General features: G+C 41.3%; 1 protein-coding gene across 5 annotated transcripts in view; it reads left to right on the top strand.

The window, feature by feature from the left end:
• Window positions 1–4291: 4291 nt before the first annotated feature.
• kcnc2 (potassium voltage-gated channel, Shaw-related subfamily, member 2) overlaps window positions 4292–14518 on the top strand; it is a 186324-nt gene continuing 176097 nt past the window's right edge. For 3 of the 5 annotated variants that reach the window (XM_038738803.1, XM_038738802.1, XM_038738801.1), the window contains exon 1: window positions 4294–5297. In XM_038738803.1, the coding sequence (XP_038594731.1) occupies window positions 4743–5297 (555 nt within the window). In that variant the 5' untranslated portion in view covers window positions 4294–4742. Of the gene's footprint in view, window positions 5298–14518 lie in introns of all 5 variants that reach the window. The other 2 variants (XM_038738806.1, XM_038738804.1) reach the window with 2 other exon arrangements.

Raw genomic sequence — 14518 nt, 5'->3', positions numbered from 1 at the left:
AGGTAACCACGTTCTAAAGCATAGCCTTCTTTATAGTCTATTTTACTCTAAATGGGACCATTCTTTACTAAATAACAACATGCTGTATTGAAGACTAGAACTAGTAATTGAGATCATAAACGTGTTTACTGAGGTAATAAATCAAGTCAGTAGTAGGGCCATTTTGTCACTGACTCCAGTGCAAGCCGACTTCTCTTTGCAACCAGTGGAGTTGCCTCCTGCTGGCCATTAGAAAGAATGCAGGTTTAATGTACTTCCACATTGCCCTTACTTTTCAGACCTGGAGATTGCCGCTTGATCAGTATATGACCTATAACATGTGCTAAAGGCTTTACTGCTCTCATCATCACATTCTTAAAATCATATCACATCCTCATACCAGAATGACAAGATAGGTTGATTGTCAATTAACCCAAAAAATCACATGTCCATTGGAAAGTACAATTTACATATATGGCCGCTCCTCAAAACAACATGTACCAGCATTAGTAAGTACCAGTCCAATGAAAGGTTTACCGGAATCTCAATACGTTGACGTGACGTGACCTAAGTCCCATGTGGTACATGTTGTGAAACGTTGGTAGTTTGATTAGGTTGAGGCAATAAAACCACCTGGTTAGGTTTAGGAAAAGATTGCGGTTTGGGTTTAAATAATTATTTTATAATTACAAATGTAATTAATAATTACGTAAGTCATCTACAAAACATTATTTAACTCAAACCTCCTGCATGAAAGTCCTTAGTTTACTTGTCACATCCATTCACCTTACCTTTCTCTGTCTTTAGACTACGTCACCTGACTTTTTATGCTTTAACTAGAGGTCACGGCCTAACATAAAACATACATATGCAATAAGCTATATAATAATCAACCTATATGACTTTTTTCTGGTGACAAGCTGTACAAACACTATGTTGGCAACATGGGTGAACAGCACTATAAATGGAAATCTCGCTGTATTATCTATCACTATAGTGTAAGATAATTAATAGATGGACAAATTAATTTAAAAAAATTCCAGTCGGGATTGTTAACCAGTTCCCTCTGCCAGTTTAGGCCCAATTTAAAATGCTGAAGAGCCATTCAAATGTGGAACAAAGTCAGCGTAGCTCATACTGAAATAAAAACGACCACTTAAAAAACAAGAAAGAATAAAATTAACATTTATTTATTATTTACTTCTATTTGGAAACCCAGAATTTAAAAACAGAAAGACATCTATTTCTCAGCAGATTTGATCAAGACTAGTAATGAGTTATTAGGTTTCTCAGAGGCTGCAGTTTTACAAAGCAGCCTTACATCAGGGAATAACGATGCATGTAATTATAGGCGAGCTGCCTGCTGTGTCTCCTCATTGATTGAGCTGTGCTTAGATTCGCTCAAGATGTCACTCTTTCCTCCTCTTACACTGTGGAGAGTGGAGACTGTCAGATGACGGTTTATGGAAGACAGCTGCCTCTCTGCACTTATCCACAAAACCTTTCAGTTTCAAGAGAGAGTGCAGAGATTTCTTTTTAGCATCTCTCTCTCGCTCACATTTTCTAACTCATAACAAGGCTTTTTTATGTGTTGGGAGGATGAATAGAGAAAATGCCGAGATGCATGTGAACCTGCACACAGAATAATAAATAACAACTGGGGACCATTACGAACTTTATCTTCGGTTCGCAACAGAATTGTCCATTTAAAAACAAAATCTGTTTTTAATCCCTTTATTATTTAAGTGGACATTATGCAGACATTGTGCATATTCTGAAATAAATTTTACTCAAATTATCAGTCATACACATACAGACCTGGAGAGAGATTGTTTGCATAGAGATAATGGTTGGTTTGTGGAGCCCTCGGCAAAATATAATGAAGCTGTTGTACTGCACTGTGACATATGACAGGCAGCAAGACACATACACCAGGGTAAATGTTTGCCCTTGGGCCCCCCAGCAGGTTAATGTGGCCCTACATGCTTTTACTATAACTAGTGCTACTACTATACTACTCCCTGCCTCTATTCTTAGAATTACCATTTCTACTACCTCAACTATTAGGCTAGTGCAAGTTTTGGTAATTAATGGAACATTGCCTTAGTGCAGTCAGAGAACTGTAATCTCACTGGCATCAGCTCCAAGCAAACACTGGGGCATTAAATGTCGTCCAATCAAAAGGCCTCATCATTGTTAAAAAATAGTTCCAAAATGAAAGTTGTGCCAACGTGCAGGACGTGACCTGGCCATCAGCTGGACGTTCTACCAACGTTTAAATATATTGTTACCACGCATGGGGCTGTTCAGCTATTCTGCTACAGTTTATGTACACAGTGTGCATTCAGTAGCTTTATACATCCTAAACAGAAAATAAGTTTTTTTCATATGGGACTCAAACCCCAGTGCCTGAAAGTCCTGAGTTCCTTCCATTTACTTTGACTTAGTTGCTCTTTATGCTTCTCTATATGCCTTTCTGGTGTGACAGCTTGGATAAAGAGTTTTGACACTTACAAACACCATGGTCTTAAAACAATGAGACAGGATTATAATTTATATCTTCTGTATATAAATGGCTGTGTTTTTTATATTTAAAAAATTGAAGTCAAATAATACTGCCCTTTGGAGGTGGAGTGATTTCACAACCAAATAAATTGTCCATTCAGTGTTGTTTTATTAAGAAAACAAAGACACATGCATTTGCTTTTTTTCATGGCAATAATATGATCAACATTTCCTGGTTTATAGAAGAGGGTCAAAACTCCGAACATTATTGGATGTGGAAACACCATCGCCATCATTACCACGTTGCAGTTTTTAGAAAACTTTGTTTGTTCCTGTATATATCGTTGTGTAGTATCCAATATTTATGCATTTGACTCATAACAGTTCAAAATAGCAGTGTAGCAGCAGGACAGAGGGTCAGTGACCTTCTACGGGGAGAGCAGTGATTGGTGGTTATGTAGGGACTGAACCCTTCTATAGAATTTGACTTCTAACCCCTTGTTTTGTTACTTCAAAATAGTACTGTACCCTTCTATGGGTTTGACCTTTTATTTTGCAGACTCAAACCCCTCTATGGTACCTAACAGATACCTACACATACCCTATATAAGCTGTGTTTGATGAACAGAGTGACAGAGTGGCCATCGGGCTGGGTCACTCTCCAAGCTGCTGCAGAGCTTGTAATTGATGCTGAACTCCTTGATTTAATAAACTTTTATGATCAAGAACAGTGTCAGTGTCTTCTCAACACATCATCGCAGCATTATTGTTCGGACACCACAGCTGTTTTGTGAGAGACCTTCTTACGCAAGCAGGGCTAAACTCCTGCCTCTTTCACAACATCTAAAAGTACTATTGCTAGTATACTTACTTGTTCATTTTCAATTAATGTGTCTGTTATTTTCACTAATTTAGGGATTGATATATACATTGTTTTGTCCATTAATATAAAAATGCCCATCACAATTATTTGAAACATATTCACATTGCTTGTTTTGTCCACCAATAGTCTAACACAAAAAGTTTTTTAGCTTAATATCCCTAAAGATACCCAGCAAATATTCACATTTTATAAGCTGCTTTAAAAATGACATTCAAAATAATTGCTGTTTAATTTGTCAAAATTGGTCAAAATCAGGGTGTGGTAGGTCACATCACCTGGTGCTGTGAGAGATTAAAGAGATTAGTTTAAGTTAACAGCAACAGTGAAGAGCCTGGCATGCACATACACACTTGTGGAAAAAGGATGTTAAGGCTCAAAACACAAGGCATTGCTGCTCCTTCATTCTGTGATGCTCAGAAGAAAAACTCTCTCATAAAGTATTTGAAATCCCATAGGCCTAGATAACAATAAATTAGGGCAATTAAACCTCTAGTAATCATAACCCACTGGAACTCTGTAAGGATGAAAACAGACAAAGCTGTCTTGACATGACCTGTTGAGGATGCAAGGCCTAAATCACATTAAAAAGCCATTATGTTATCCCTGATTTTAATTTCTAAGACAGCAGAGAGTTTGCTGTTCACATTGAAATGATCTGATCTTTAAAATGAACATTGTTTTCAGTCATTTCTCAGCACCAAAACTCAGTTTCCTGATTGGTTGCTGTTAACTAAACTCACTTAATCAGGATCCATTTGTCCTCTTTTGTTTGTTTTATCAAGCCAGCCCGTGACTACAGCAGTGGATATGCGCGCTGATTGATTTCAGTGAAGCTGACTACTCCTGGTGTTTGATCTCTAAAGCAAATAAATAAGACCAATGGAGTGTAATTGAAAAGTAATGTTTTTTTTTCCAGATAGTGATGAGGAAAGGGCCGACATTACTTTTTTGAAAGGAATCTCAGGTCTTCTGTTACGTGTTTTTGGAATAACGACCCCGACGCTGACGAGCGGTTGTGCGTTTTGGAGAGGGCAGGGGCGCCGCAGACGCAGCAGCAGCGCAGTCTGTTTGGAGCCACCGGTTGAGATCATTCAACACTCTGAGCACTGACTGTCTGAGCGGATGGTGTGATACAAATCGACGACCTCCGCCTCCCCGAATTCGTCCTAAACAAACAATGGACATCCTCCTCGGCCCTCTATGTAGCCACAAAAGCGTCGGATGAGTGAAATCGGAGATGCTGCGCACCACGGCCAAAATCCTGGAGCTTTTTTGAACAGGACTGTGGGTGTGTGCGCGTCGGGCTCGCCGTTACCTCCGGACTGCACTCGCCAACTTCCCCCGCTTTCCATCAAGTCATGTCTGTTACAGAGCGATGGGCAAGTTTGACGACAACGAGAGGATAATCCTCAACGTCGGGGGCACCAGGCACGAAACCTACAAAACCACCCTGAAGACCCTGCCGGGGACGCGTCTGGCCCTGCTCGCCTCCGACTCGGACATCGACTCCGTGCTGGATCAGCTGCAACAAGTCCCCGGCTTCATCGAGTACAACGCGCGGACCAACGAGTACTTCTTCGACCGCCACCCGGGTGTCTTCGCCTACGTGCTCAACTATTACCGCACCGGGAAACTCCACTGCCCGGCGGATGTGTGCGGACCGCTGTTTGAGGAGGAGCTCTCCTTCTGGGGCATCGATGAGACGGACGTGGAGCCCTGCTGCTGGATGACATACCGGCAGCACCGGGACGCGGAGGAGGCTCTGGACGTGTTTGAGCTTAACGTGGACAACGGGGACGAGGACGACGAGATAGGGAAGAGGCTCGGCATTGAGGACGTGGCTGCCGACGGTAATGTCAGCCTGTGGAGGAAGTGGCAGCCGGTGATCTGGAATCTTTTCGAGGATCCCTACTCCTCCAGAGCGGCGAGGGTAAGGGCGCACCGCTGCGTCTGGGGCTCTCAAAACATACACAATAACAGCCTCTTTACACCTCACTCCCCACCTTCTTTTCATTCACAGAAACACACTCTATAGCGTGCCCATTTAAACCAATTTTAAACCCCAAATCTCGCAGAAAGAGTAAAGAAAGTAAGTTCCAAGTTGGCATAAAGTCTCAAAAACTAAAACAGCTGATGTCTTGCAGCTGCTTGAAGTCATTTCTTTCCAACCTTTAATTTTGTTTGAATTGCATTTTATTTCTCTACTGAATCTGATTCATTTCCAGACAGTGACACAGCCTGATTTGGGAACCAGTGCAATTATCTCTTCAACACAAGCATATTTTTCCATTTGGCATAAGCAAACAAGGTGTTAACACTGTCAGGGTGGATATTCCTAGCAGCAGTGTGATTTAGGTGTGTAGGCCCATGCCAAACAGAGCCTATACCCTACATTTGATGCTGTTTATTTTAGCCATGTATCCTATATCTGTAACGCTGTTGTTCCTGTTGCAGGGGATTTTGTTTATTGGGTTACAGAAATGTAATTTCAACACTCACCCATTTAGATCTAATTGAGTACTCCTTTCGGCTCCAGACTGCATCCTAGAAATGACAAACACAAAAGTAACCTACGGGACATTTTATCATTCCCAAAAGGAGTGCAGTGCCTCATGCTGGGAATAGGAGAGATGCAAACATAAAGGCAACATTTGGCATCTCTCTCCTTCCTTTATGATCATTTTTAAGTGTTTTTACACTTAGGCAAAGGAGTGAACTGTGTGACAATTAACATGTTTGAATTTAAAATTTTATCTGGATGGAGTGCAGCTGAACAGCATGAGGTTTTACATCCCAGTGAGCAAAACTGATGTGTGTTTTCTGTCTTTTTGAATCTGTTATCACCGGAGGGGTTACTGTTAGAAAAGAACCACACAAACATGAGTTATTCTCAGATATTATAATCCAGCGCATTAGCTGTTCATCAGAAGTTTTTTCCATAAATAAAATCCAGAGCGTTGAATGGATTTTTTAAAAACTTTATTTATTTTAGTCAAGGATAGGGGCTCTGCTAAGCTTGCCTTAGGCTGGAGTGAATTCTGGGTAATGGACAGCAAATCCTTCCCTCACTGGCAGGCTGTCCTGTTACGTTGTGTGAATGGACATTAATGCAAAACGGCCACACAAATGCCTTCATGATGTCACAGACCGCGTGTCATTGTGATGCAAACACACAACTGTTCAAGTGCTTACTTAAAAAAATAATACTGTGCAGGAAAGTAACTAAGCACATTTACTTACTTTACCTACTTAAGTACAATTCTTACTTGCACTTTACTTCAGTATTTCAGTTTTCTTCCAATTTATGCTTCCACTCCAGAAGGAAATATTGTACTTTTTACTCCACTACATTTATTTGGTACTTTTAGTTACTTATTACTTTGCAGATTCAGATTAATGATACAAAATATAATCAACAAATACATTTTGATTTATTATTATAGGTTAGGATCACCTTTTATTGATCCCTTGGGGAAATTCACAAAGCTACCCTTTATATAGTGTGAGAAATAGGCCCCACCATTACCAGCTGCAACATTCAAGTCATTGACATTATGAATTAATCAATAATTATAATTCAGTTATATAATAAACATTATTCTGAAATGGGACATTCTGTATAATGAGTCCTCTTACTTTTGGACATTAAGTAGGCTACATTTTGATGCTTGTACTTTTACTTTTACTTTAAAGATCTGCATACTAACACCACTGCTGCTGTATCATCACTGATTGGCATGTGGCCAGAGGTGACATTGCCTGCAAGTTTCAACCCCTAGAGCGCAGTGCTGAAGCAGCTTTCTGCGATACAATATATGGCCTTTAATGTAGTTTCAAAGCTATTCCTTTAAGCCATAATAGGACACCAAAACTCACAAATAAAGCTAAATAGAAAAAAATTAAGGTCCTTTGTCACACCAACAATGACACTGCGGCAAAAAACACTAGTAGAGGGCTCTAGGAAAGAAAAGCAGAGTATGGCAAACAGAGTTGAGCCTGGCTTTACTGTAGCCACGGCATAATGCAACGTGATTCATCAACACACTGTTAAATATGTGCACATAGCAGTTAGAATACGGTGTGGTGTGTCACTTAGCATTGTGCTAAAAAACTGTTTAGGAGAAAACGATTCCTGCTGTGATGCGCTTTTCCAAAACAGTACAGTCCTAATGTCTGACCACCTGTGTCCTGTAGCAACTTCCACCAACGCATGCCTTTTGGGTAGTTTTGCTAAAATGCTCCTAACAGTCTGAAAGCATCCTAAATCAGATAGAAGCCTGGAAAAGTTTTCGCTGTATGCTTTTAATCTGACTTATCGCCCCCAAAGCTTTCGAGTAAAATGATCTTCTTATGAGCTGACGTCTGAATTCTTGCTGATATTAGTCATTATACTAGTCTAACTTTTAGTTAATGGGAGGCTTCCCTTCAGCATTTCCTCTGAAAGTATCCTGCCTCTAACTACTTGAAATTACATGGTTTGTTAAACTGTATGCGGCCTTGGTTAAAATGTTATTTCAGTGGCTATTTAACTGGCAAAACAATTCTGGGAAAGAACTGTGAAGCTTTGACAATCAAATAGTCATAGTTAGTTAACATAATCTACATCTATCCTGCCATAGTGATGTACACAGAGGTACACAATAATGAAGGTTGCTGCAGTTATTCATGCAGTTATGCTTTAATTGTTTACTCCGTTGACGAATTCCAGAGTCTGTCTCCCATCTAGATTTTTCATGAAAGGGCTGGAGGAGAGAGAGAGAGAGAGAGAGAGAGAGAGAGAGTGTGTGTGTGTGTGTGTTGTGGGGCTGTTATTGACCCGTATCACTTGTCTTCTGCTCACAATCCACCAGAAAACTTTCAGCAAGGACAGAGATTTGTCTTTATGTGTGAAAGGAATCCTGATGGAGGATGTGTACTTTATAATGAGAAGATACTTTCAGAGTTTATTAGATGGATATCATTCCCAGAAATAAATTTGAGGTAACATTAACATTACAGTTAGCCTTACAGCCATAGCTTAAAAACTGTAGATGACCACAAAATTCTGTCAATCTGCTGTTCCTTGTACTTGCACCAAATGTCATTGGTAATTTCATTAGTGATTACCCTGCTGACGGAGGAACTGGCAGGGATGTACCAAGGTAAATATTGAGCTAGTTTCAGAGATGCTTCACTGGCAGAAGGGAGTTGAGCGAGCTGAATGCTTGTGTTTACAACACTCAAACTGTACATCCGTCTATCAGCACCAACATACACCCGGTATGCACACACAGAAGTTATGCCACATTTCCCCGCCACCAGTCCCACACAGAAGTGTCTGTTTGAAGATGAAGCCGTACCTTCAGTCCTCTGTTGCCTGCATGTGAACCAGATTGCCCTGATGTTGCCCACGATGATGCGCCACCTGCAGCCATGTTACGCCTCAGTTTGGTGTCACGGTGGCAGCACGCAGAGAGCTGCTGCTCCTCTGTTATTAAAGGCCAGCGGGCTTTTGGTTCATTTTGAATACAACTACCCATACACAGAGAAAGGCTCTGTATATGTTTGTGAAAGAAAGACAGGTGATGTGTAGCGAGTGAGTGTGTGTGTGCATGTGTGTGTATGTCTAAATGATGACCCAGGGGGCACTAATCCTCGTCCTGCAAGACGCTTTAAGAGAGTAATGTGGAATTATCCGCCATGGAAATGAAGGGTGTGATTTTAGCCTGGTGGAAAGCTCAGTCCTCTCACACAGTTCACCTCTGACCCTGACACCACGGAGGTGACAGTATGATAGTATTAACTGTGAAGTGGTCTTTAACAGCAGAAATGACATTAAACTTAGTGGCGTGGTGGTGAATAAAAAGATGGAGGCCTCTTGTACATCTGAACAGTGATCATCATATTGCAGGCAGTCATTACTGAAAGGATCTGAATCATTATATCATATTTACTGTGACATGTGCTAAAGACATTGTAGGGGTTTATGTTAGCCTAAAATAAGTTAGGCCAACTCAAGTCTCTTCAACTGGGTTATTCTACACTATATACAGGATTGGGAAATGGTTTAGGTCACTAAATAATTGGTTGCAGTTCAAATATAAAATGTTTAATGTACATTTTTTTTTTTTTTTCTAGTTTACTGTATATTATTATAATGCCATATGTACATTGAGTCATTGGTCACTGTAAGCATGCCTTAATTTCCTCACGGAACAAAAATGGAAGAGGGTGCTTCTAATGCCAGCTAATGGTGCATGTAGTAAAAGCATATTGCAAAATAATTTAAGCAATAAATAGCTCCTAATCTTCTCTTCTGTTTAACATAGGCACTGGTATGGAGGGAGGGAGGGAGGGCAAGCAAGCAAAAACGCCCTTTTTGCAACAGGAGCGACAGGGTTCATGGAAAAGGTTTTGTGGTCTTAATAAAAGTTCCATCTGTCCCTTTAACCAACTCGTCCATGAGTGTTCATGTGCCAACAGTCAGCGGTAGCAGGCGTGTTTCTCTGGGCTCCCCACGCTGTTTCTATTGTTGTAGCCATCATGTTCTCCTTCACTCTCAATGCTGCCTCTTTAATCTGCATGCTGTGTATTTTAACAGCGGCTGCTGCTGTGTTCACTTGTCTGCGTGAGGCAGAAAGAAGGAGAGATGGTGGTGGATTTTCCTGTGTGTTTGTGATTGTGTTTCTGAAAAGGAAAAGAGTGAGACTATATGGCTGCCTTCTATGTTTGTGTAGGTGTTCTCCTATGTGTTAACCTGTTTGTTTATTCCTCTCATATCTCTGTAGTTGGCCATTTCTGGATTGGGATGGTAACAAAAAAAAAGAAAGAAATATCACTCACCACCTTTTTCATTTCCCATGTCTGCGCTTCAAGGCAGAGGTTTAACTGATGCCTGACTTTGTAGCCCCCCTCCACACCCACACACACACACACACACACACACACACACACACACACACACACTTCACCCTCAACAACGCCCCCCCCCCCCCCCCCATCCTCCCATGATCCCGTCTGAGACTGCCGCTTGCTTTCTTCCACTTAAAGGTTAAAAACCCAAACCGTCTGGGTGCCGCCCGCCGCACGCCTGAAGATACCAAAGCCAGGCTGCACGTTCAGCCTGCCTGTTGTCATGGCAACATCATTGCTCATCGCCACGGCCTGTTTTCATTCAGATCCGTCCGGTCTGTGAAACTGATTGATTTCAGAAACCTGCTCGACCATGAACCCTTATTGCTCAGTAACCCCTTGCGTGCTAGCTTGTTAGTTTTGAGGCAGTGATGCGAGAAAAAAAAAGGGTGTTGGAGCATCACAAACACAACCGATCCATGTGTGCATGTCTCTTTAACTTCTTTCTTATTGCTGTCAGAGTGACACGTTGTGGTGTGGCTTAGCATCTTTACTTTTTGCTCCCGTCTCACTGGAGCTACAGGTGCGCAAGGGCCTGCCTGCCTCATCAGAAAATCCCGTTGAATCATATTGTGCAGACTCTGAGGTTGTAGGAGGCCAGGAAATGTGGCTGATCTGCCTCAAACAGACGGCAAGGCCTCGCTGAGTAAATAGAGTCTGACGTGTAAACAGCAGCAGACCTGACGCTGGGTAGGAGAGCAAGGCAAATGGCTGCCCGAGCGTGGGCGGTGACGGCACGCCGCTGGGCATGTTTGTAGCCGCTGCCAGTCACATTAATTTGCCCCGCCAATCATCATCCAGTGCCGCTTTGGTTGACTATAATAGCTCAGTGTACAGGAGCAGTGTGGAGGGCTGCATCTATGGTAATTAGGTTAGTATGAGGAAGACTTTCACAATAGCTTTGGTTCTGTTAAAGGTGTAGTGTGAGATGTCTGCTTCTTTTTTTAACATTCGGTGGTGTATTTGTTGCTAAGCGCTCATCCCTGTGGCGTTCATGCACTGCAGTTTGTGTTTATCACCTCACAGTTGGCCAATGTGGTGGCTGTGACGTGTTCTTCACTGGTAGTGCACTTTGGTCTGTTTCTTACTGACAGGTAAAAAATGTTCATGTAACATGTATTAAGGGGCGTTTAGAACTTTCCATATGGGTGCTCTTGGAAGATGTTTTCCTCCTAATAAAAGTAGAATATATACCGTAGCAGTGAAAAGAACCCTTGCTCAATTCAATGCATTCCAGGATTTTGATGTTACAGCCGTATTTGGTCTGGTATGACCGGTGGTTAATGGTGGGTAATGTTCGCTACTGTTTAAACTTTAGGTAATTCTCTTAGACTCTTCTCTACTTGTGCTATTATTACACTACACTTTAGAATGTCACAGATATATATTTCAATGGTTTTATTACAAAAGTAAAGCAAGAAGTCATCGTAGCTCACCAGAAGACATGTTTGTTGTTCCCTGCCTGTGGTCCCAGTCTTTTAGATTCTCAATTAGTCTGACTCAGTTTGGGAAAATGAAGGGACATTGTGCCATTATTCCAAAATTGACCCTTGAGAATACAGTACAGGACAAACTTTCTTGTCTTGTCTTGCCCTTAAAGGAATTTAATAGCAACTTAAGGATAATTCCAGTTTATTACAACATGGATCTTGCTGAGATCTGGGAATGCTGTGGCACTGGGAAAGAAAACCCCAGACAGGACAAAGACCATAATGAGGTGATCGGGTAGGTTGTAAACAAGCCCCTAAGTAAGTCTAACATATTTGGCTAAACTAATGATAAAGTCTTTCTCCAAACTTCAGTTTACAGAACGACATTTTGATTTAACTGTGACCTTCAGTACTTTCCATAGTTGTGTGAGCACTTGGTTTTGAACTGAGGGTTGTTAATGACATTTTGGGCTCTCTGGCTTTGGTTTTACCAAGAAAGCTAGCTGTTAGCTACTGTAGTTTACAAGCTGTCTGATCGTGTTTCCATGTCAGACTTCGACGTTACCGTGTTCCGGCAACACATTCTTACTCCTAATTCGTTATAGATGGACACTTGGTCATGGTGCATTGTTCTACCAACCCAAGGTAGACTTTCAAAAAAAAGTGAGTACCGTTGGGAAACGTCACAATTTGATTAGGTTTAAGCACCGTAACAACTTGGTTAGGTAAAGGAGAACATCATGGTGCATGGTACTTACGTGATTTAACTTATTTTATTTAACTTACGTGACTTAACATACGCAAGATAAGTAAAGCTACTTATGTGACTTTCGTATCATACGTAACTTCACTAAAAACAATTACTGGTGACTTTTGGTTTTACACAGGAAATGAACACCGCTCTCCTGGGGGAAGGTCTGGTTTCTGGCGCACCTATTCATCCCAACCACCTCCTTACTCTGACTTTCTGTCATATCCTTCACCTGCGTTTAGCGCTCATAAGTGACGCTAACGGGCTTCCCAGTGTGTCACAAACTGATGCCTAGAACATGTGTCCATATGTAACAACTTGACAGTGAGAACGGATTGGTTCTGGGATTGAAGCAAACTACAAAAATATGACCAAAGTTGTCGTAACAGGAATTATCCTTTAAAAAACGATCCTCAGCTGTAGTGGTTGCTACTTGGTTTAGCCTTTAGTATTGAAGAAATTGCAGTTCATGCTAACTGAACAAGATATAATGTAGTGTCATCACTGTTGTGTTTTATCAATTTGTGAAAATAGACTAGCAAAGCGGCATTTATTCATATGATGATGTAGCGAGCGTCCACCACCAACACAAATGATAAAGTGCAGGAATGTGTCTTTGTGGGCATACAAGAAAAAGAGAGAGAAGCCTGTTGGATTGTTAATGAAAGAGACTTGTTCTGTATGCATGATTGGATCCCTTGCTTCACAGTTGTTTGCTATATACGTCATCCCATCAGGCCTTGCTCTCACTATCTGTATGTTGGTCTCACCCTTTCTCTCCCACACTCACACACTCTCCAACGAAATGAAGAACATGCTCGCTCTCTCTCTCTCTCTCTTGCAAAGGGACTTTTAAATTATTAGGCAGCAGATTGAATTTCCAGATTTGGCATACATGATGACCTTAAGCTGGATCTCTATCACTGTGTGGTATTTTTGAACCTTTGTAATAATATTTGTAATTGTAGAATATTCATAAGGCAATTAGAAATCCGTTTTAGGACTAGCATTCTTTAAAGGTGTTGGTTTTGAATTTTAAATCCCAAAATATTTGGTATTGATGTCCATGCCATGTCGTTTGGTCATAAATACACAAAACACTGTTTTCTTTATATTAACCAAATAAGAAGCAGAGAGGCTGGAGGGATGACGTACCATCACTTTTAAGGATAAAAGAGTAATGGATTGTGGGTAACCATTGCTATGGAGATCTCTACGTCCTTGATGGAATAGCTATCAAAAGGCAGAAAAAAAGCTTGTGTCTTCTGTCAGAAAGCTCAGTTATGCAAATGTGTGACGACTTTGGACACCAGTCGGCATGATATGCATTTGCCTATGAATGAAGCATTTTGAAGCATGAGTGCATGTAGACTTTCCGTGACGGCAGCAATCCTTTGTCTCATTACATGTTACTACAGGTGTTAATTGAACAGAGCATCTAACATCAGTGGTACATTTGTTCCCACCCACCTTCTTCCTACAGTATGTAGGCGGGGTTTCTACAGGTGCAGGCCTGGCGAAAGAAAAAAAAAACAGCACAAGGTTTAGTCATCAGATCGAAGTTTTAAAATGTGTGTGTGTGTATGTAGCGGAAATCTATGAAAAGAGAGGTCTCAGTGTCGCTTCAAACTGGAAGACATGTTGTTGGTTTTCACAAAATGCATATGACTCAATGCCAATTTAGACGAGCTTTACTGCTCAATTTGCAAACAGAAATTTATGCCACCGTGTGTGAAGACTGCAAGGAGTGCTGGCGAAACTAGAACAAATCAAAGAGAAGCAGACAGGTGTTGTTCTTTTGCCCATCTCAGCAGGAGGACCCCTGGCCAGATAATGGATTACACAATGGTTATAGACGTTTCAGAGTCTGAAGTGCATTTAAGAATGTGTTGAGCAAGAGTTATGTAGCATGCATTTATGGATGTGATGGCATGCATGCTTAAGGTGCGCTCCTCATCATCTGCGCACTGCCCGTCGACCGCTAGGAGGGGCCCTGATGTGTGTCCTGAGCTCCGTGGGCTAAATAATTAATGCTCACCAATCACCAGTCACTCTAAAGGATTGAGCACTTTCCTTGGA

The sequence above is a fragment of the Micropterus salmoides genome, unplaced genomic scaffold (assembly GCF_014851395.1).
Source record: "Micropterus salmoides isolate LMB-PRFRI ecotype aquatic unplaced genomic scaffold, ASM1485139v1 Ms_hic_scaffold_23, whole genome shotgun sequence".
Taxonomy (NCBI): Eukaryota; Metazoa; Chordata; class Actinopteri; order Centrarchiformes; family Centrarchidae; genus Micropterus; species Micropterus salmoides.
Note: the sequence above shows the minus strand (reverse complement) of the source record. Positions and strands in the feature narration are given on the sequence as shown.